At 51.5% G+C, this 23,402-nt stretch overlaps 1 protein-coding gene across 13 annotated transcripts in view; it reads left to right on the top strand.

Moving 5' to 3' along the window:
* The window catches only part of AFDN (afadin, adherens junction formation factor), a 135,641-nt gene that overhangs the window by 104,053 nt on the left and 8,186 nt on the right, over positions 1 to 23,402 (top strand). For 7 of the 13 annotated variants that reach the window (XM_082475849.1, XM_082475852.1, XM_082475848.1 and 4 more), the window contains 9 exons: positions 6,129 to 6,194; positions 6,382 to 6,455; positions 6,830 to 6,948; positions 8,362 to 8,556; positions 9,151 to 9,242; positions 9,574 to 9,759; positions 11,616 to 12,548; positions 14,588 to 14,623; positions 20,680 to 20,796. In XM_082475849.1, coding sequence (XP_082331975.1) covers positions 6,129 to 6,194; positions 6,382 to 6,455; positions 6,830 to 6,948; positions 8,362 to 8,556; positions 9,151 to 9,242; positions 9,574 to 9,759; positions 11,616 to 12,548; positions 14,588 to 14,623; positions 20,680 to 20,796 — 1,818 coding nt within the window. The remainder of the gene's footprint in view (positions 1 to 6,128; positions 6,195 to 6,381; positions 6,456 to 6,829; positions 6,949 to 8,361; positions 8,557 to 9,150; positions 9,243 to 9,573; positions 9,760 to 11,615; positions 12,549 to 14,587; positions 14,624 to 20,679; positions 20,797 to 23,402) is intronic. The other 6 variants (XM_082475846.1, XM_082475854.1, XM_082475853.1 and 3 more) reach the window with 2 other exon arrangements.

Raw genomic sequence — 23,402 nt, 5'->3', positions numbered from 1 at the left:
CCTTCTTTTGTGCCCCTGGCTACTGTGTGTGGTCACCATTCTCTACCCGCCTGAAATTACGTTAAAGGCCACAAATGCCAGACAGCAGCTCGAGTGCTGTACTGTGTGTGACTCTCATCGGTGCCTCTGGAAGGGAAAATGTGGTTTTGGTTTTTTAAAATGTACTTTTAATATTTAATTCCAAAGTTGTATCTAGTGAAATTCATAATTCCTGATGCCTTTGGAACATATAACTGCTTTCCAGAAGACAGTTTTTAAAAAGGAATTTGATTTGTCAGGTGAGGAATGGGTAATTCCAAATGGTTATGCTTATTGTGTTCATTTTAATTTTACAAATAACATGGACCAAAAATACAATAATATCTTTTCAAATGCCGGTTTGGACAACTTTAGGCAAGTAATTCTTAAAATACTTTACTCTATATATTTACTTATTATACTGTGGTTCTCTTCTCATGGTTGGAAATCAGGGTGCATAATGTTAGCATATATATTGTGTTGCAGTTAGATCTTGTTTTTACCCAGTTATCTGCCTAATTATAGATTATTGCTAGTATCTTTGGTTACTAATAACATAGATATACTATGAAAAGCTTAGAGTTTTAGAGCAGTGCTGTCTAATAGAAATAGAGTACGTGGGCTGTGTAGGTGATTCACAATTTTCTATTAGCTGCATTTACAAAAATAAAAGAAACTGAAATTACCTTTAATAGTGTGTCTTCTGTTATGCAGTTATGATTTCGTGTGGTCATATAAGTCGTCAGTGAGATAGTTCAGATTCTTCTTTTGCACGCTCAGTCTTTGAAGTTGGGTGCACTTTGCACTGAGCTACACGTCTCGGTTTGGACGAGTTGCATCCCAGCGCTCAGCAGCCCCTGGGCCTCGTGGCTGCCGCGCCCGACACGCCTCACGTACCTTCACGAGCGAGCGCCTGGAGAGCTCTCTGCGTATGTTCCTCTCGTGGGCTTTTGGTCAGTGCTTAGGCAGCTCGTCTTTACATTCTTCTAATGACAGATGTGCTGCCTTGATACGTAGCAGCAAAAAGGTATGACTTGTGGACTCCGTTTTTATTTCTTAATTAGAAAAGTAGAATTACCATAAAATGAATTTTAACTTTGTGCGTATGTAAATAAAAGAGGAACTTAATAGAATTTGTTTAGTAAGTTTTTTTAAAGTTCAGTCTTACTGGGCTAGTGTGTGCATTATTGTGTAGAAATAAGACATAAGTGGTTTAATATTTCTGGAATTAATAAATTTTGTTTTATTCATTTTTTTATCGTAGTCTATAACGTTTTTATTTTTATTCAGATGAAATGGGGTGGGTGGCAGAGAGCTCTGCAATGTTAAGGAACGATTACGTCTTTCCCACGAGCTGACCTGCTCCCAGTGCAGATGGTAGCGGGCAGGGGCCCACACAGCTCCCCAGCTCCCCAGTCACGGGGGCCGTTCCAGCCAGGGCTGCTCTGGCCAGATTGAGACCTTGGATCGCCTCAGCGTCGCTCAAAGATTGCGGTCTTTGGGGTGGAAAGTAACTATCCATGTCGATTTGAGAGAGAGAGAGAGAGAGAGTTAGAAATTCCTTAGAGTTCTTTCATCTCCAGGTGGTACATTCATCTTTGATTTTGTCTTTCTAAAATAGTTACCAGTGGAACTGTAATTTATCTGTAGAGCAGTTGCATATACAGATTTTTATGGCCAGTTTATAGCCGTGAGCTACCCACGAAGTACAGATAAGATTCAAATAAGGAGAGATGGGAGGGATCCGGCCTCCCCACAGAGACAGGCAGCCTGCAGAAGGGGACACGCTGACAGACGTGCAGGCACGGTGCTCTGTTAAGTAAGGCGTATTCACTAGGTAAATAGTGCGAGGTCGAGACCACATTTGGAAGATCCAAATGCCAACCAAAGTTTGGATACCTCTTAGAGCAGCGGTCCCCAACCTTTTTGGCACCAGGGACCGGTTTCGTGGCAGACAGTTTTTCCACGGACCGGGGCGGGGGCGGGGGCGGGGGGTGGGATTGGATCGGAGCAGTGGGGGGGTCCGGGGCGGAGGATCCGCTCACCTCCTGCTGTGCGGCCCGGCCGCTGCGGACCCCTGTCTTCGAACATTACTTATGTACCTCCCTACCCCCGAGAGTCTTTTTAAAAGATAATCTTTTTTCATGGTGCTTTGTTGATGACTTTTAATTAAGGTCAGTTTTTATGACCAACCTTCAGTAGAGCTTTTAGATGCTCGTGGTCTTTTGAATTGAGGTCTCTAATAATCACGACCTCTCGTTTCTTCCTTGTGACAAGGAAGCATAAATTGAACTTACTTGGAATTAAAAGGAGCGGCTGTGACTCAGAATTTAGATAACTTCCCGTCATGCGAGACAGTAATGTCCATCAGTTCTTCAGCGCCGTGCCTTCCTCATCACCCGCTGCCTGGCAGTGGTGGATCTGAGTGTCACAGTCAGAAATGCTTGAGGTTTCTAACTTTTTACACCAGTAGTTCCGCAGTGCTATCAGTGTTATGTTGCCAGCTCACAGATAACGGACATATCAGCTGCTTCTTAGCCTGCTAACGTATTCATTCAGTAAGATTCTGGATTTCCCCAGAGAGGGTTTTTAAAATAAGGAGTTGACCCCGTTGTCGTAGCCTGACTGCAGGGATTTGGGAAGCGGCCCTGGCAGGGAGCTGGGGGAGGAGCCGCCTGTAACCGTCTGAGGGAACACAGGAAATCCCATGGGAACATGAGCGAGCAAGAGGTCACATCCTGCCTGGCCTTGGCAAGGTGAGTGGGCTGGCAGGTGGGCCTAGGGATCCGATGATAAAAGGATTTTGGCAGAGCCATTGCACCAGAAAGTCGTTTTGTGTGGTGAGAACAGCATAAGTAAAAGCAAGGACCTGGCAACGGGGTGGGAGGGGGGATGTGCAGGGCAATCAGGTGGGCGTGGTGTGCTTGAACTTGAACTTGGGCGCCCTGTGCAGGAGGCTTCTGCTCACTGACAGATAGCTGGTGACCTGCTGGGTCAGGAGAGCTTTGTTGGAGGCATGCGCTTCCGGAAGGGGAATTTTCTAAGGCAGGTTGGATAGAGGGGGCCAGCGGGTCAGTCATAAGGAGAGTTTCCTCATTTTGCCAGAATTTTTCTGAAACTTATAATGTAAACTAATGCTTGTTTAAAGATGTGACTTCAATAAAAAAAATTTTTTAAATGATGCTATCAAATATCTATTACAGGATCGGTTACTTGAATACTTAAACTTAGATTTATTAAATTTCATATTGCATATAATGCGTAATAAATGATCTATTTAAAAACGTTAGGACTTTGGGTTATTTCAGTGCCACTCGCAGCTCATATGGAGTCTGCTGAGTTTAAGCCTGTGTATTAGTTGTCTAAAATACAGAGCGGTTGTGAAATCCTAGAGTTCGGTGGTTACCCTCAGGTGTGTGATTACTGGTCTAAATGAAGAGGTTGAAGACAGGAAGTAATAACGTAGTGAAGCTACAGTTTATCGTGGATGTGCAGCTAGGGCATCCTCCTGGAGGGAAAGCTGTGACTAACAGAGGCCCTGACGGATATGCGGCGAAAAGCGCGTTTGCGAGTTCTTGGCTTATCAGGAGGAAGCAGAACAGTATTTTCGTGGTTTTCTTATACATTCTATTTTGTGACTTTAAAAAGATTAAAGTTTTCTTATCACGGTTTGTCTAAATAAATGAGATTTTTTTTCTTTATTAATAATAATCCTTCATACCAGAAATGGGGAGGAGGGCTTGATTTATTGTTTTAAAATATCCAAATATGTATTTGGTATTTTGTTTACATCAGTTACTAAAAATACTGTCTTATGGGTATTACTGCTAGAGATTTCTTTTGTCAAAGGTAGTGGTGATTGACGATCTTATTAAAAGTACAATTTTTATTATCTAAATTACAAGGACAGTATTGCATTCCCAAAAAATAATGCTTGTGAAAATGTAGTGTGTCCATTCACACTAAAATCTGGGATTCTGAAGTTTAGAAGCATTGCTTTCACATCAGTCAAATAGAGAGCAGAAGAAAAAAGTAACTATGCTTTTAGAACCTTTCCAAAAAAATCTGTCCTAGTTACAAGGAAATGATCACGCAGCGTTTGCAGAAAAAGATAAAGAGGGATTTTCAGTACCCCGGTCAGAAATATTATTTGACAACCGCAAAGAAACCTCCTCTAGAATATAAGCTCCTTTGGGGGCGGGGACGTGGGGAGGTGTCTGTCTTGTTCATTCACGTACGCAGAGAGCTTAGGGCGGTACAGGCAGGCAGTGACCATTGCGGAATGAACGCAGTTGTTATTCAAACAGCCCAACTAGGTAATAAATCACAGGTTACATCAAAGTATAGAATATTATTTGAAGGAGTCATTTAATTAGGTAATATAGGAGGGGTACCCACTTTAACAAATGGGGCAGTGGGGCTGCCCTAGAAGTAGTGTCCCACGGAGCGTCTTAGTCTTCAGGTTCAAGGAAACCATATTGGCATAAGGGAAGTCAGGTGAAAGCTGTATTTATTGCTTTTTTGCTAAGTGATAGGCTAAAATTCAGAAAGTTCCCGTTTATTGAGTGATTATATATATACATATATGTACACACACACGTGTGTGTGTGAAATTTCAAATGTACCAAAAAAAGTACAGTATTTCCCCAGTATCCCAGTAATTTTGTACGTGAGGCAGAAGGGCCAACTGAGTCCTCGGGGCGTGTGGTTGGGTGTCTGGACCGGGCAGGAGACGTGTAATGAGGCAGGGTGGGTGGATGTCGACGTACAGATAGACAGACAGACAGAGACAGAGAGGGGTCTTGAGGGGAACAGTCGGGAAACCTCACTCAGCCAGAGGGTCAGGAGCTGCTGAGGAGAATTCGGATTTTACTTACGTTGTGTAGAGCTTTTCTAAACTCAGCTCCCAGGGAACGTAACCCCAGGAAACCTGGAGTGGAGCTGTTGCGCTGAGGCAGTGTGTATGGTCTTCAGAAGGAGGTCAGCGGTTGGTGCTTCTAGGCACACAGAACGGCACCTCTGCCGGGTCTCCCCTGAGGCGGGAGCAGGGCGACGACTAGCAGTGCTGGTGGGTCGACTGTCCTCTTTAAACCTGTTCTGGTAACTAAAGGGAAAAATGCGTTTTCAAGTGGAAGTTTGGGAGTTCCAGAGTGTTGTAGAAAATTGGTGTCAGTTAAGTCATTTGTTGAACTGTCTTTATACCTTTCTGTGATACCTTATATTTTTGCTTTTGTGATACAGTATTTCATAAGTACTGAGGTTCGAGCCGAGAAATATGTTCTCAGTTGCAGAATATCAGTAGTGACATCCAAATGACGTTTCATACGTATGAATGCTTCCTTTGGTGGCCCTCATAAATTATCTAAAAGTTTGATGTTACATTGTAGTTGTAAAGTCCAAATAGAACACGGGCGATTCTGTAAGGCAATTGTATCTGTTTCTTACATCCGCCTCACGGAGGTTCCTTGCCCGTCCGTGATGTAACGTGCAATGAAACTAACGTGCGCGCGCGTGTCGTGTGGGCTGGTGCTTGTAGCTTCAGGACTTCCTTAGGGTTACAATGCGTGATCCTTTAACTGCGGCAATGTAGAGCATTTTCTGCATAATTGTCTCTACCTAAGTCCCTCTTCTTGTTTGCCACAAGAAGGTTTTTCTTGTTTTAGATTTTAAACTATATGTGTGGAAAGAATAAGGGTGTAAGGGGAGGTGGGTAAGTTTTGGAATGCAGAAACCCGCTGGTGAGCTGCTTTCGTATTCAGGCGAATAGTAGCGCTTGCTGCGAGTGTGGCCCACGTACACCTGTGCTGTCAGGACTCACCTCTGCCTTCAGGACTGCAGGTCGGTCGTGGTCGCCTCACCAGCTGACTGGTAATTGACTGATTTTTCAGGAGTAGTTTTTCCTAATTTGGAAAGACAAAGTAGGTGCATTTCCGGTTAGTTTCTTTATATTTACCGGAGTGTTAATTCTATTAGTATAGTTTTTGCAATTCTAATTTTCATGTAAAAACAAGAGCTAAGACTTTTCTTACAGTCATCTATATGCATGTTTTATTTTTACGTTTCTTACTGTGTATTTTCAGTGCGGTGTTTTCCACCTTGTTTTTGTTTAGGGTGCTGGTCAAGACAAACTTGGAATCTACGTCAAGTCTGTTGTAAAAGGAGGTGCTGCTGATGTGGTGGGTATGACTCTTAGAGCAGCCAGCTCTCAGCGCGCCGTGTGTTTAACAGACGACAGGCGGTGTTGCGGATGCTTTAGCGTGTGGCAAACCCAAGTCTGAGCGTACTTACCGTTGGCTTCCTCTCCCCTCTCCCCCGGCCGTCCCCCCGCCGCGTCCCATCCGCATGCCTTCCGGGTGTGTTCAGGACGGGCGGCTGGCTGCAGGTGACCAGCTCCTCAGTGTGGACGGACGCAGTCTGGTAGGACTCTCACAAGAAAGGTATCGTTTATTTATTTGTTTAAAGCTTCAGAAGAGCACTTTTTAGAGATGTTTCATATTAAATTTTGGAATCGGCAGACGAAAAACCATGCTAAAATCTATGCCCTTCCTCTCTAAGTGTAAAAGTCTTGGTGTACATGAAAATTATGTATTTTAGTCTGAATACATTTCTTTGACCCCTTGCACTTGTTGAAATTTCTGGAAATCATCTACTGTTCTTATTGATAATCAGAGGGAGGGAGTCTGTCAGAACTTGACTCAGGCTGGCGGGTGAGGCCGGCGGGCGTGCTGGCCTCGCTCTGACCACAGACTGCTGTGGTGACAGGACAGGTGCCTGAATCACTTCTCTTACAGCTGTGATGCTCTCTTCCCAGGGCAGCAGAACTGATGACAAGGACAAGCTCCGTGGTGACGCTGGAAGTAGCAAAGCAAGGAGCCATTTATCACGGTCTCGCTACCCTGCTCAATCAGCCGTCCCCCATGATGCAGAGAAGTAAGGACTGGGGGGCGGGGGGCGCTGCCGCCTCCATCGACTGCTGCCAGTCGTAGCTCATGCTTACCGATCAGCCGCCGTGTGCCAGGCTTTTCCCAGTCGTGGCCTCTTCTAATACTCTGGAATAGGCCCTGTTGTCGTTACTACCCCGGCTTTAAAGAAGGACGAGAGGCTGAGCGCGGTGCCCGGGATTACTAGATCATGGGCTGCTGGGGCCAGTCGCGCTACGGTGGTGGTAGTTTATTAGGGCCCCCCCCCACAAGAGCCACTGACGACGTGCACACGCCTGGTGACTGCAGGGGACCCCACATGTTCCACATGCCAGCACTTGGTCGGTATTAAGTGGAGGAATGACTTTTCATCTATGACAGACAAACAGACACGGGATGTAAAGCCTTCAAAGAAAGAGTAGATTTCTCTCTCGAAGGAATGTTTACACGCGTGTGTGTGAATAGTTGTTTCAGTCTTGCATGCTCTGAGATAGGGCATGATTGTTATGTAGAGAGTTCACTTTAATAAAAAGCTCAGTTTTTGAATAAATAATTTGTTGGTGGGAACCATGGTTTTGTAGGTACATCGAAAACCTCAGAATAAAATCAATATAAATGTGGGGCTTTGTAAAGAATTAGTTGAGAAACCAGGGGAAAACCATTATGATTCCCATTGTCTGTTAAACCACCACATACTTTGCATGTCCTTGGCTGGCTGTGTGCATCCCCAGATCCGGTGCCCTGGGCGAGCCCAGAGCCCGTGCCTGATAGTGACTGCAGCCGAAGCACTGAGAGCCTGGACCAGGCAAACACGAGGCCTTCACACGGCACTGCGCTTTTGCTTTTTTCATGACATGATACTTAACATCTTGGTTGTCTGATGTCTTAGTTTATAGTCATTTGAAAGAAGCAAACTAGATGATGAGTTTAGGACCAGCGAGGGAAACTGTTGGAATAAATAATAGGTCAGGGCCGTCGAGCGAGAGGCCAGGAAAGCTAAAAAGTAAGGAGTGAGTAATCACGGCAGTGACAGCGGTTCACGATGAGGACAACAGCCCTGAGTGATGAAAGGAATTAATGCACATTTTAAAAAGTGAGGGAAGTGTATTTATGTTGCAGCCAAAGAAGTCACTTTAACAGTAATCCTGTTACCTAAAGCAGGTAAGCTTGTGAGAAAATGAGCTTTGAAAGAGTAGTTTTTCTCATCAGGGACCCTTAAATGTTGCTTTCTTTGAAAACTTCCTAGAGATTCTTTAGAAAGATTTTACTTTTATATAAAAGTCACCTCATTTCTTCTGGTAAAAACAGATTCTTACTTGTGGAATTTTAAGTATTTGTAGATTCACCTTTCCTTTAAAACTAAACGGTGTTTAAGATAAGATCTTGAACAAAGGAACAGATCTTGAAGGTGTTTTGATTTCAGTTTCAGATCGTCGTGGATCAGGTAAACCCCGACCAAAGAGTGAAGGTTTTGAGCTCTATAATAATTCAGCTCAAAACGGGTCCCCGGAGAGCCCTCAGATGCCTTGGGCAGAATACAGTGAACCAAAGAAATTGCCCGGCGACGACAGGCTGATGAAGAACAGGGCTGACCACCGCTCCAGCCCCAACGTCGCAAGTAAGAGGAGCCTCGCGGCCCTTCTCCCGTCGAGGCACGCACCCCCCGTCCGCCTGCCCACCCCCCGGCACGTGCCTGCTCTCAGCCAGAGGGAGGAGGGTGCCCCGGGTTTGCTGCGCATTAAAAGAACATTATTACCTGCGTAGATTAGCTAACTGGGATGTGTTTTTCATGAAAGATGCTACAGCTAAGGTTCTAACGGGAAATAAAAACTAGCCTGGGAACTTTGATTCCTGGATGCTCTGGGCAGGTACACTGATGAGGAAGAGCGCAGGTTGGTGGATGCCCCGCGGGGCAGCAGACGGTCTTTATGGTGTTAAAGGGTTGTCAGCAGGAAGCAGCAGCGGTAGGAGACGTGCCCCAGATACCAGGTTCGCACATACAGCTTCGTGGCTCCGGGCTCTTGATGATTCAAGAGGCGGGAGTGGGCGAGGTGAGCCCTCACCTCCACGCGCTTGTTTCTGTCTGTGCTCGACACCTCGCTGGCGGCGTGAACGTGCCTGGCGTGAGGTTACTGCCCGTAAAGAGCTCTCGCGATGTTACGTCGGGCTTGTTTGTTTAATATTAGCTTTCTTTCCTGTTTTCCACCAACAGAGGAGCCCCCTAGTCCCGGCGGGAAAGGCGCCTATGCTTCTGGGACAGCGGCCAAGATAACGTCCGTCTCCACTGGAAACCTCTGCGCTGAGGTCTGAGACGTGAGCACACGGATGCTCCGACGGCAGACCCTTGGGTTCCCCCAGGGGCCTGAGTTATCTAGGAAACTGTTCTCATTGTTTCTGGTTCCTGAGTGTTTGGGTTTTGAATTTTTAATATAATGCGTAAATGAGCTTTAAATTAGTAAGTTGGGGCAAAATAAAATGTTTTTTAATTATTCTCAGTACAGGATCGAACACTTTAAATTTTTAACACCGTTTTTAAAATACGCAGATCCTACTTTAAAAGAGGTCATTGGAAATTAGGTCAGTCTGTGGTACAGACTGCGGAAAGCTCAGCTTCCTTCCCTCTCCCCATCTGCAGGAGCTGACCCCTCCGCCCCGACCCGAGGCCTACCCCATCCCGACGCAGACCTACACCAGGGAGTACTTCACCTTCCCGGCCTCCAAGTCCCAGGACCGCACGGCTCCGCCTCAGGACCAGTGGCCCCGTTACGAGGAGAAGCCCCACGTGCACACGGACAGCAGCCACTCCAGTACTGCAGCCCAGGTGAGGGGGGGGCTCCCGGCACGTCCTGGGCCCTCAAGGGGACCAGCCTGCGGGAGGGCGGAGGGGCTTCCGAGGCACAGGTGACACGTTCTGTAGAGCTGCACTGCTCCTGTTCCTGCTTCTCTCATGGGTTTTGGGGTCACCTGAGGAGAAGCGGGCATAGGAGAGAGTTCTGAGCATGAAAGGCGGTTCTCTGCTCTCTTACTGAGGCTTAACTAGGGTCTGTAGGCGAGGCTCACTGATCCTGGAGTGAGCGGGGGGGTGGGGGGGGAGGGAGGAAGCAGGAGGCGTCCCCGGCACTCGGCGCGCATCGGCGGCTGTTCCAAGCCCCGGGAAAGCTGAGACGGCCGTGGTTCCGCCCGTGAAGCTGAAGCTGGGGTGGGATGCTCACCTAGACCATAATTACGTGAGCTGGGTTCTGAGCTGAGCCCGGAGGGTAAGAGGCCCGAGGAGGGTCGTCTCTGCAGGGGCAGCGTGAGCGAGGCGGGGAGGAGCCCCGTCTGACGGCCCCGGGCACGAGTCGACTGGCGTGTTCTGTTCGCCCTTAGGCAGACCTCCTTCCGTGCGTGGAGGCACGGGGGTTGGACAGCGCCAGGGACCTGCATGCCTATGGCCTGTGCGTGCTGTTTGCCTCTGCCTCACAGCGTGGGTAATAAGCACCGGAGGAGGGCCAGGGAGTTGAAGGGTCACTTGCGTGGATGTTGAAATGACCGAGAATTTGACAGGACTTACCGGGGGTCGGGGGGTGAGTGGGCACCAGCAGCGAAGTGAAGTCTTCGAGGAAAGTGAAGGATGACTCAGTTATCACTGCACTCCGAGGGTTAGCAGGCGTGTAGTCTGGACGCACGAACTGCAAAGCTTTGTGCTCGAGAGGCGCCTTCCACGTGTAGCAGGCAGTCTAGTCGTGCTTCTACGTGGGCTGTAGATCATGCGCCCAGTCGTCAGAAGGCTGTGCTTCTGCGCACACAACAGCAAAGCTGGAGAAAATGTTGGAAGTAAATGTTCCATTTTTCTATCAGGCTGCTGGTTTTTCAAGTGATATATTTCATTTTTTTGTTCTTGGTGTGCCTTTTGAGAAAAGGGAAATAGTTTATTTTCCAGATTTGTGTCTTCAATTTCTACTCATTAGGGCTGGAAAAAAAACTGTTTGGCTGGGACATCGTAGCAGATCATTTTCTGTCACATCATGCTATTTTCAGACATGCCTCTTCCACGCGCAAGACTAGCCTCGGAGGCAGGCGTACTCACTCTGTCTCGTACACGTGCAGCGGGTGTGTCCCGCAGATTACCCCGCCGCCTGTCTGAGACACGGGTACAGGCTCGTTCCTCCTCGCCCCGCCCCGCTCTGTCTACGTGCTCCTGGGCCCGCGGTCAGCTGGTAGGACTCAGAAAGTCGCGGATGGATCCCGTGGCTAGGATTTGATAATTAGTCTGAATGCTAATTAGAATTTTACTGCAGAGAAGTAGTTCTTGTCGCTCTTCACACCGGACTGAGCACATTCCTCTGCTCAACGTCAGCCCTGTGTCTGGCACCGCAGTGCAGACGCCTGTGAGGCCCCAGAACGAGGACGGTGCCGGACGGGAAGAGCCCGAGCCTTCGTGCATTTCGCTGTTTGGCCATGGATGCGGAGAGGACGCGCCGCTTTCCCTTTTCCCCTTTAGCTTTGTAACAGATACAGACGTCCTCTGGGAAAGCGCTGTCGCGGGAGTGGCGCTGGCTGCGGGCAGCCTCAGCCCGTCCTGTACGCTCACCGCACACGTTCCCTAACGCTCCTTTCTTCCTGAGCTGAACTGTTTACTTTCAGTGACTTCTGACGGTGGCTGAAACATAACGGTTTCCCGTTTTCGTTTTCCAGCGTGTGACCCGGTCCCAGGAGGAACTCCGGGAGGATGTCGGGTGCCACCTGGAGCGGCAGAGGGTGGGGGCGGCGATGGAGCGCAGGTCTGACGGCGGCGACGCGTGGCTCAACCAGGGCTCCTCGCTGGGCTCCAGCACGTCCAGCCAGGAGCACCTGGGCCCCCCGTCCAAGGCGGGCACCCCCGCGTCCACGCTCACCAAGAGCGGCCCTGGGCGCTGGAAGACCCCAGCCGCCTCGACGCCGGTGCGGACCGAGCTGCCCCCCGGGCACTACGGCGCCGGCGACGGGGACGGAATCCCCTTGGACTCGCCCCTCGCGCCCCCCCCCAGCGGTGCCCAGGCGGCCGCCGAGCGGAAGAAGCGGGAGGAGCAGCAGCGCTGGTACGAGAAGGAAAAGGCGCGGCTGGAGGAGGAGCGCGAGCGCCGGCGGCGGGAGCAGGAGCGCAGGCTGGGCCAGCTGCGGGCACAGGCGCCGCCCCCCGGGCCCCCGCCCCCCGGGCCACCCTCGCCCGCCGCCCCGCCCGCGCCCGCCCGCGCCCCGGACACCGTCATCCGGGAGCTGCAGCCCCAGCAGCAGCCGCGCACCATCGAGCGCCGGGACCTGCAGTACATCACGGTCAGCAGGGAGGAGCTGGCCTCGGGGGACAGCCTGTCGCCCGACCCCTGGAAGCGGGACGCGCGGGAGAAGCTGGAGAAGCAGCAGCAGCTGCACATCGTGGACCTGCTGAGCCGCGAGATCCAGGAGCTGCAGGGCAAGGCCGAGCGCTCGGCCGAGGAGAGCGACCGCCTGCGCAAGCTCATGCTGGAGTGGCAGTTCCAGAAGCGGCTGCAGGAGTCCAAGCAGAAGGACGAGGACGACGAGGAGGAGGAGGACGACGACGTGGACACCGTGCTGCTCATGCAGCGCCTGGAGGCCGAGCGCAGAGCGCGGGTAACGGGCCGGGCGGGCGGCGGGCGGGCACGCGGGCGCGGGCTCCCGGCCTCCCGGCCTCCGCGGGGCGTGGGCGTGGCCGGAGCTGCTGTCCTGCGGCGCGGGGGCCCGATGCCCTGGGCGTGCGCGCTGGAGAGGCGCTGGTTCTGCGCTGTGGGGCGCCCCCTGGCTGCGGCCGGCTGGCTGGCGCGTGGGTGGGGAAGACGCGTTAGTAACCCGTGATCACCGTGATCGGGTTGGCAACGTGTCTTTCATCGGCCGCAGAGTAAACGTCTCTCAGGCTCTGGGGGCCGGACCGGCTGTTCACTGCCCCGCTCTGCCGCCGTCGACGGCACGCGGAGGCAGGCCTGCTGTGCCCTGAAGCTTCATGCGGGGACGGGCGGCCCCTGGTCTCCGTGGCCCGTGCTCCCCGGGGCTAGCAGAGGGGCGGTTCACAGCTGCAGGGTCAGGTCCGACGTCACGGCCCACATAGACGGAGACTCTGAGTGTTATTAAAGTGCTAAGCAATTCTATTTCAGTGGTAGCTTAAAGAGAGTGAGAACTTAGGATTTTATTCATGGTTCTCCATGTTATAAAAATAACTTCCATTCCTTTTGTGTCAAGTCAGAGAAGAAAATTTAAATTTATATTAGTTTAACGCAGTCGCTTGTTAAAATGCCACGTCTGAGATTCTCTGTTACCCTGTGTATCAGGAGAGTTGTCGACAGAGAAGCACTTACTGGTATTAATTTGCAGCGAGTGCTAGGGACCATTTTACGTTAATGCACTTTAGTGATTTTTTTTTTTTCCCAGATATAATGCAGTATTCTGAGAAAAGACAGCAAAGGGCATGTCCTTTTTGTCTTTTGGATTTTGTTTCTAATTCCACCTCTGATGCCATCTGTACTGGAGACCTCAACCAAGGGTCTCCTGTCCCATCAGACCTTTGAATCTTTCCAGCTCAGGATGAAATTCAATCCTAGACCCTGGGCAGTGAGTGTCTTGAGCCGGCACTGTGATGACTTTTCACTTTGCTCTGTGCATTATTTTCCTGGAATGTCACTGCACACACTTCTTGTTAGCTACGTGTTCTCAAGCAGACGTAAATGTAACTTGGTCCAAAATTCAGCTGGAATCCCTCTGAGGAAACTTAAGTTTCTTAAGTGAAGGTCTAAATGGTAAACATTACATTGTTTTATTAGTATTTTCCAAGTCATCAGTAGTAAACGTCCTCAACAACTGTATTTACCATCAATACTGTTTTCTTTGAAAGAGCAACTGTTTGATGAAGAACTGATTACTTTCAGCATAAGGATCCTTTGAACTATTTCCACCTTCTGGTTAGCACTCTGGCCCATCTGTAGGTGGTTAGCTGTGTGCCTGTCACGGCCGCCACCCCTGCTCCACCCGGGTCCTAGTGGACGCGCTGCAGGTGGGCTCCGCGAGAGGCTGCTGTGGCCGTGGCCCTGGGGCTCTGTCCCCACAATGCGAGGCAAGAAGGCTTACCTCTGCCGCAGCCTTAGCTCTGAATCTAAAGCTGATGTTCGTGGTAAATAAGTGGACGTCATTAATATTTACTGTTGAGGGAAAAGTTAGAAACCACGTTGCAATACTTCTATAATTATTCTTTTCTCTGAAGGCTAAAATTTTATTTAATGTCTGTCAGTTTTTTCCAAATGATTAAAACACTGAGTATTTCAAAGCCTCTTAGTATGAATTACGATATTTTACGATAGTTTAAAGTATCTGTGTGTTTATCATTACTTATTTTAAGATTAATATCTTAGTCTCCAAATAAGAGAGCTAAGGGAAATTTTACTCTTTTTAGTTTCTGTGTGTCTTAATAATAAAGCTCAAGGATTTAATACCATGTGGGCATTTTTCTATTTCTGAATACTGGAAATTGGTCTGTAGTTCCCTTACTTTTCTCACTGGGTTGTCCTTCAAACACAGATGAAGCATGAGAACCACAGATAACGCTGGTGGCGGATACAGATCTAAACTGAACCTTTTTTTCACACTTCATCTTTCTTTTTTTTTTCCTTCTCTGTTACCTGCAGCAGACTGCTATGCCAGCAATCTCTGTTCTAGATTTGGTATGTTCTTGTTTCTTTCCCTTGGGTACTTTTTTCCTGTCTTGATTTCCTTTTTTTCCTTTTAGTGGTGGTGGTTTTATGTTTTCAGTAGATCTGGTTCTCAGGGGTGTCCTAGATCAGGATCTGTAGTTCCCTGACTCTAGAAGCATGCCTTTGAATGTGTTTAGATTTAGTTATTCTTTGCTTTTCTCTGTTACTTTTTAAGTGTTACTTACTGTTTGTTTATGGTTTTGACCTTTACTCAGTTTTAGTCATAGAATTTGTACTCTGTATTCTTAACGTACTCATAAATACATGGGCAAATGAGAAATTTTGCAGTGAGTAATCAATTTTTTTTTTGTTACATTAGAAATACATTTTAGGTATTCATTATTAGAAGCTCAATTCAACTGGTATTGACATTGTTTGCCAATTAAGATGTAACTGTCTAGGGTGTAACTGTCTATTGGTAGAGAAAGAGGAATTTCCAGTAAACATTTATTCTGTGTTTTCTTCAGTAACACCACATGATTTTAGTTTAGTTTATCGGCCATGCCAGTTCATTACCAAAAAATACTTGAGGTCGCATTCTGCTGTAACTGTAATGTGTTTTATGTCCATATTTGGGAAATTGAGTTGGTCATTTAGTGCCCCTCATGCTCGAGGACGGTACCTCTGTCATCTGCCAGACACTCATGCTCTGGTGTATTGATACTGATTTTAAGTCAACATTTATTGTTAGTCAGCTTTTAAATGATATAAGGCCAGTATCTGACAATACTTTAAAACAAATCTCTGAATCCAGGTTTGACTCTAATGGCCTTTTCACCAAATAACATCCCTCCTTTTTTTGTTTTGTTTAGTTTATTCAATTTAAATAGCATGTTTCCAAAGGGAAACCTCTCTTGAAAACATCTCCTCTCCTCGATGACTGAGAAGCGTATTTTCTGGGCTTTGCGTTTTTCTCCGCATGAGACGGAGATAAGAAGTATCTGCTTCTTTCCCTGCCTCTCTGTGTGTTAAGGTGTCTGTATGGAAGGGGGTGGGAGACACCAGTCAGTCCCACTCGTCTCCTCAGGTACCAGGTCCTTGTCACACGTGTGCTGGCCAGGCGGCCTGGGGCCTCAGCTTTGAGATGCACCTACTGCGGCCCCAAGAGAATCCTGTGTCGCGGCGGGGGGGGGGGGGGCGGGGAGCGTGGTGGTGACAGGTGAGTGACAATACCCAAGGGTAAAGGGTGCACTAAGATTTTTATTTCAAAGGCGTACTTCGGGGTTTTTCTTCCTTTAAAAGATAATTATTTCGAGTGCTTATGCTGACTGGCAGCACCATGTTTCCGAGCATTTCTTAGCCTGAGTCCCCAGTAGAGGTTGAGCTCTTGCCTTGTCCCGGGGGCTGTTAGGCACCGGGCCCCCCGGGGACGATGGGGACCGGTTGCAGGCGTGTGCCCACTTGTGTAGGGCCCTGCCCGTGCGGCCTGTAAGGCCTTTCCGTAGGCTTTGACGCGTGGGATAAATGGGAGCTTCAGAGAGGTGGCGAGGCTGTCCTGGCGGCTGTGGTCCCCGGCCCCTGAGTGCCCGTCGCCCCGCGCGGGCCCGGGGCCGCCCTCGCCTGCACTCACCTACCTCCTCCCCGACCCGAGCTGCCCCTGCGGCCTCCCCGCTGCGCCCGGCTCTCCCAGTCGCCCGGTCTGGGGAGCCTGCGGTTGCCATGGCGCCTCTCCCCTCCCTGCAGAGGGATTCCCAGCTTCCTCGGACCCTGACCACCTGCGGAGTGGCTCGCTCGCTCGGGCCGTGCTCCCTTTGCAGGCTCTCCTGCACACGGCCGCCGCCACCCGGCAGGTCGCAGAAGCCCCGCGACCCCGCAGCGGCCCCCTGCCCCTCGAGAAGCGCCCCGGGTCTCCCGGCCCGCAGGACGCCTCCCGGGCCCACCCGCCGCCCCCGGCGCTGCGGCCGCGCCTGCCGACCCTGCTGACCTCTGAGGGGCGGCCGGTCCTGCCCCCTGCAGACAGGAGGGGAGCTCAGCCTTCGCTGCTCTAGGCGGCTGGGTGGCCGCTTCTGTGGCCCTCTCGTCCTTCGTGACCACCTGCGATGTGCTCAGACGAGCAGGGCAGGCCTAGTACCTGATATAGTGTAGACTGAGAGTCGAGATCGCGACCAGAATATTCTGGGTTCATATTTAGTATTCTTTGTGCTTCACGAAAATGTCTGCTGCTCATAAAACGGTTACTGCGAACCGTCTTTCAAGGAGACGCTTCCGAGACCAGCGGTCTCTCAGCTGGCCCTTCGCAGCTTCGTCTGCTGCCAATTGAGTGGTTCATCTTCCGACTCAGATGCCCCGACAGCTCACGGGAAGAATCCCTCCCCCTTGGGTAGAGCAGGGAGGGGTGTTTTCAGAGACGCTGTGGGCTGCCTTCCTGTTTGGCCTTCGTGTAGAAACTGGCCATGGCCTTCTGGAGCATCCCAGGCATGGAAGCAGTTGAATTAGAGGCTTTGTAGAAACTTCAAGCAAGAATCAGTAGGAACCCCAGCGGAGAGTGGTACCTGCAGAGGGGCCTGTCTCAGAAGGCAGCAGAGTGTTCTCGGCCTTTTCAGATGGGAGACCCTGCCCAGGATGTTGAGGCTGGAGGGTAGACACAGCCCACCATCGGGAAGCGTCAGTTTTATTCAAGGAGGAGAAATAAGTTCATACTCAAACCAGCATGTGTGCGTTTGGGAGTAGAACACGAAGTTCCTGTGGTTGTGTCAGGGGAGAACAGTTGCCCTAGGCGAACTTCAGATGTCTGCTCTGGGCTGCTGTGAGCCGCACTTCTTACCTGTCTCTGCCGCTGGAGTAGGCCGGCACCTGTAGGTCTTCCCTTAGAACTCTGGACAGAATCACGTTCCTTCAGTTACAAAGAAGGGGACGCCTGCACCCGGGGAAGGGAGCCCCCCTGACTGAGGGCCGAGAGCTGGTGCCGTCCAGCGGCAGCCCTTCCCCTGTTTGCTGACGGGGAGGGCCCTCCCTCCAGAGGGAAGTTCCTCCCCGAGACGCGGCAGGAAGCTGCGAGTGCTAGGACAGGACGCCAGAGTCCTGTCCTAATAAGTGGCCTATCAGGGGGCCTCTTTATCTGGGGGCCTTAAAGTTTTTTTAGGGTGAGTATTTTTAACGGGTGGCAGCATAAGCAAAAAAGGCCTGCAGAGAGAAAGGGTAACGTGCTTAACCGACCTGTAGTTGCTTTTCAGAGAAAATGTCAAGAAGTAAAGGATGTTTTGGCCCCGTTTTGTATTCAGATATTTCAACATGAAATTAAAGATACAAGTTACCGTATTTTTGTGGTACAAAAGTATAAAATGTAAACACACAGATCTCAACATACTATTTTTTTAACTATTTTTTTCAGACTGCCTCAGTATCGCAAGGCCTTGGGTCAGGCTTGCGTGCTGCTTTCAGAATCCCAGCCTAGTTCTTGGTTGGAGTAGCTTCAGTCTGGGCTGTATTGACTCACTCTATAAGAATGATTACGATGTCTATTCAGGTCCAGTTTCCCCAAGTAGAGCTTCCTACGAGACTGTTTTGATAGCATGCGACTTTTCATTCCTTTAATGTGCAGCAGCGAGCTTGTCTGCTTCTCATGTAACCTCACAGCGTTCGTGCCCTGTCAGTCAGCGGCTCTCAGAACCATTAACTTCCCGACTTAAGTTGAAGTGCCCTTTAACTGTTGTGAGACGTAACCGTACACCTCAGTGTACCACCCGGGGGGTCTCTTATGTGGGGAAAAGTGAGAGGTTCTCTTTTCTCTCTCTCTTTTTTTTTTTTTTTTTTTTTGAGTAAAGCAGCATATTTTTGAAAAACAAAACAGTCTGTGTTTTGAAAATGAAAATACGCGTGAAACAGCTTACCCAAGAGTGGAAAGAAACTGCCTTAGTTCTAACAGCACTGGTTCATTTGCTACTTTAAAATAGAAACCAGTGAAACTGAGCACAAGCGGAAGGCTCCTTGTTTACCACCGTCAGGATTTGAAGAGAAAATGCCTGTTTATAGATTTATAAGATAGAGTTCTGTACCTTTAACTATGAGAACTGAAATTGTTCTGATTTCTTAAAATTATACTCTTATTTAACTTAAAAGAACTAATTCAGTGTACACTGCTTTTCTTGCTCAGAACTTGTTTTTAATTAGGTCTAGAAAGTACTGATATAACATAATGAAATTAGTTTTTGCTTTATTGGGTAACAGAAACACCTCTGTTGCATTCATGCAATTTTACATTCTTCCATAAGTTACTTTTCTGTAGATGTTTAATGTGATCAATTGCTGTTTTGTTTTGTTATTTTTATTTGGGTGCTGTTTCCCATAATTTGTGCTGATGACTCTAAAACTCGTGGTGAGTCCTTTCCTCTGCATTTCCACGCAGCAGGGCACTTCTGACTGCTTCCGTGCTTCTTTGCTTCTTAATCATTAGCATCTACTCCTGCTACAGAACTTCCAAAACCTAATAATTATCCTAGCATCCCTCTGGGCTTATACCTAGAGTATACTAAAGAGGCAGTTAAATTAATTTGTCTCCTTGAGAAGGGAATTTTAATTTTTTTCTGAGACGTTTTATTTTTGTTCGCTGACATGAAAAAGCGTGATGACACAAGTTAGTTACTTTCCCACCAGATACAGTTTTTGTTCCACAGAAACCAAGCAAGAGTCAAGTTGTTCAGTTTTTGTTTTTGTTTTTGTTTAGGAAAAAAATACACTCCAACAGTTCAGATCCAGAAGTTAACATTTTCTGGTTTTGCTATGAATAATCTATAGAATAACTAGTGATTATATAGATGCTGAAGTACACCTTGAGTGATTTTATGTCAGGGATTCCTGCAGTGGTTAGAGGTTGAACTAGATGGCCTCAGTGCTATTTTAATTTAAAATTTTGAGTCACCTCTTGTGCCACGCTCGCCCAGGTTTGGAACAGAGAAGAAGTAAATGGAGAATGCGAGCTTTTGCAAGTCGCCATTACCTTAGGCTGTAACTACAAAAGTAGCTGTAGCCTACGGACATGGCAAAAAGAGAGTCTTACTCTGTTCTCTGCTAGTCAAATGCGCTTTTAATTCACGGCTCCCTAAGGCGTTTTCGACCTGTACTGTACAGAGGAATGTGACCAGGAGGGTACAGGAGCTGAAAGCCGAGTAGAATATGTCTTTAGGTGTTTGAAGGTGTCCTTAAGTGTTTGAATGGTATGAAGGACAGATATTAAATTTGTTTTGTATTATTTCAGAAAGGCAGAACCTGAAGGACAAAAAATAGACAGCGATGAGGTGATGAATTTTAGAACAGCAGGAAAGCTTTTGGACTAGGAGTTACCAGAAAATGGAGTACACTGTCCTGGGAGGCAGGCTGTGGGCGTCAGACGCTGAAGGTGCTCGAACAGAATGGACAGTTACTTGGCAGACATGTAGCAGGACAGTTCCAATCAGGTTCCTCCCAGATTTCAGCTTCACATTCTGTGACTCAGACTTTGGGGGATCCCTGAACTGGGAAGGCATTCTTGGAGTCTGGGGTGGGACCCAGAGGGAACGGGTGGCACAGGGCCAGGACGGACGGGAGGAAAGCTAGAAGCTTTGTCCCTCAGGCGAGGCAGGCCGCTTGCCCGCCGGAGCTTCTGCCGCCACGCGAGCCTCACCCCACCGCATCCAGAGGCTAGTGTTCACCTGCCACGGGCCGCGAGAGTGGGGAGTCTTTCTTGACCTTCACAGTGGAAACTAAACTTGGGGCGAAGGAAGGGGGTGGCCGAGTGTGTTTCACGGCTCCATGCGCTGGAGTCCGTCTCTGCCTCCACGTGAGCTGCCGAAGCTGAGTCTATTCTAGTGAAGGAACTGTGCTTGTTTCGCGTGTGACCGTCCAGGATACAGCCCTCCCGCGTTGAGCCGCAGTTGATGCAAGCGTAGTTCTGGAGCGGTGGGGACAGAGTCGTTAGGCGGCGGGCTCTGGTGTCCGCCGTGACCTCCGCCTGGTGTCTGTCCTCAGCTGTGCGTGTGCTCGTGTCGTGTGCGCGTCCTGTGTCTGGCGCTGGGACGCTCCGGGCGCAGACTGAGGGGCCCTGTCCTTAGTTGCAGGACGAGGAGCGGCGGCGGCAGCAGCAGCTGGAGGAGATGCGGACGCGCGAGGCGGAGCAGCGGGCGCGGCAGGAGGAGCAGGAGCGGGGCCGGCGCGAGGCCGAGGAAAAGGTCCTGGTGCCCTGAGGGCTGGGGCTGCGCGGCGGAGGGGCGGGGCCCGGGGCGCGCAGGTTGGGGGGGGGCCGCTCCTGATGCTGGAGCCCCGCCGGCCAGCCCCGCCCCCTCCCTGTCCTCCCGGCTGTCCCCCCTCCCCCTTCCCCTCCCTGCTGTCCCCCCTCCCCCTCCCGGCTCTCCCCCCTCCCCCTTCTCCTCCCGGCTCTCCCCCCTTCCCCTCCCTGCTGTCCCTCCTCCCCCTTCTCCTCCTGGCTCTCCCCCCCTCCTCCTTCTCCTCTGGGCTGTCCCCCTTCCCCCTTCCCCTCCCGGCTCTCCCCCTCCCCCTTCTCCTGCTGCCTCTCCCCCCTCCCCCTTCTCCTCCCGGCTCTCCCCCCTCCCCCTTCTCCTGGCTCTCCCCCCTCCCCCTCCCACTCCCGGCTCTCCCCCCTCCCCCTCCCACTCCCGGCTCTCCCCCCTCCCCCTCCCCCTCCCGGCTCTCCCCCCTCCCCCTCCCCCTCCCGGCTCTCCCCCTTCCCCCTTCTCCTTCTGGCTCTCCCCCCCTCCCCCTTCTCCTCTGGGCTGTCCCCCTTCCCCCTTCCCCTCCCTGCTGTCCCTCCTCCCCCTTCTCCTCCTGGCTTTCCCCCCTCCCCCTTCTCCTGGCTCTCCCCCCTCCCCCTTCTCCTGGCTCTCCCTCCTCCCCCTTCCCCTCCCGGCTCTCCCCCTCCCCCTTCTCCTGCTGCCTCTCCCCCCTCCCCCTTCTCCTCCTGGCTCTCCCCCCTCCCCCTTCTCCCGGCTCTCCCCCCTCCCCCTCCCCCTCCCGGCTCTCCCCCCTCCCCCTCCCGGCTCTCCCCCCCTCCCCTTTCTCCTCCCGGCTCTCCCCCCTCCCCCTTCTCCTTCTGGCTCTCCCCCCCCTCCCCCTTCTCCTCTGGGCTGTCCCCCTTCCCCCTTCCCCTCCCGGCTCTCCCCCTCCCCCTTCTCCTCCCGGCTCTCCCCCCTCCCCCTTCTCCTCCCGGCTCTCCCCCCTCCCCCTTCTCCTCCCGGCTCTCCCCCCTCCCCCTTCTCCTTCTGGCTCTCCCCCCCTCCCCCTTCTCCTCTGGGCTGTCCCCCTTCCCCCTTCCCCTCCCTGCTGTCCCTCCTCCCCCTTCTCCTCCCGGCTCTCCCCCTCCCCCTTCTCCTCCCGGCTCTCCCCCCTCCCCCTTCTCCTCCCGGCTCTCCCCCCCTCCCCTTTCTCCTCCCGGCTCTCCCCCCTCCCCCTTCTCCTTCTGGCTCTCCCCCCCCTCCCCCTTCTCCTCTGGGCTGTCCCCCTTCCCCCTTCCCCTCCCGGCTCTCCCCCTCCCCCTTCTCCTCCCGGCTCTCCCCCCTCCCCCTTCTCCTCCCGGCTCTCCCCCCCTCCCCTTTCTCCTCCTGGCTCTCCCCCTCTCCCCCTTCTCCTCTGGGCTGTCCCCTCTCCCCCTTCTCCTCTGGGCTGTCCCCCTTCCCCCTTCCCCTCCCTGCTGTCCCTCCTCCCCCTTCTCCTCCCGGCTCTCCCCCCTCCCCCTTCCCCTCCCTGCTGTCCCCCCTCCCCCTTCTCCTCCCGGCTCTCCCCCCTCCCCCTTCTCCTCCCGGCTCTCCCCCCCTCCCCTTTCTCCTCCTGGCTCTCCCCCCTCCCCCTTCTCCTTCTGGCTCTCCCCCCCTCCCCCTTCTCCTCTGGGCTGTCCCCCTTCCCCCTTCCCCTCCCTGCTGTCCCTCCTCCCCCTTCTCCTCCGGGCTCTCCCCCCTCCCCCTTCTCCTGGCTCTCCCTTCCTCCCTCTTCTACTCCAGGCTGTCCCCCCCTCCCCCTTCCCCTCCCGGGTCTCCCCCCTCCCCCTTCTCCTGCTGCCTCTCCCCCCTCCCCCTTCTCCTGGCTCTCCCCCCTCCCCCTTCTCCGGGCTGTCCCCCCTCCCCCTTCCCCTCCTGGCTCCCCCACCTACCCCTTCTCCGGGCTCTCCCCCCTCCCCCTTCCCCTCCTGGCTCTCCCCCCACCCCCTCTCCTCCGAGTCTTGTCGCTCAAGCTTGTGGACTGTGGGGGCCTCTGTGTGCTCGGGGCTCTGGTCTTTGCTGGACGGGGTCCAGCTTGTCACTGTGAAGGTGAAAAGTGTCCAGTTTTTCACAGGGAGGTCGGGCCGTGGGAAGGACAGGAAACTAGGAAGTCACTCTGTTAACCTTAAGGATTTCAAATAGGTTATTTTATGACTTAATTCTGGTCAGTGGTAAAGAGAGCAAATGGCTTATAGAAAACACGATACAAGGAAATTTAATTTAGTGTGTAATCTGGTAGATATTCTGAGTTATTGCTTTGTTTCCATATGTGGGTTTCTGAGACTCAGGTAATCCTTTTAATTGCTTTTAACACGACAGCACACTTGAGCTCCCCTGAGAAATGGGCACTTGGTCACGCTGCCCTCCAGGCCCTGCCGTCTGTGGGCGCGTCGCCGCGGCTCTGGGCTCGCTTCCGGGTCTCTCCAGGGCCGGCCGGCCCCTGGACGAGGTGTGGGAGAAGCCGGCCTCCCGTTACTCCCCTTCCGTGAAGGCGGGCGCTCTGAGGCCACGGCTCCCGGTGGGAAAAGCCCAGCCTGCAGGAGGGGCCGGGGCTCTGGCAGTGGCGG

This window comes from Balaenoptera physalus, assembly GCF_965194825.1.
Source record: "Balaenoptera physalus genome assembly, chromosome: 9".
Lineage (NCBI taxonomy): Eukaryota > Metazoa > Chordata > Mammalia > Artiodactyla > Balaenopteridae > Balaenoptera > Balaenoptera physalus.
This window is presented reverse-complemented; position numbering and strand designations above follow the sequence as displayed.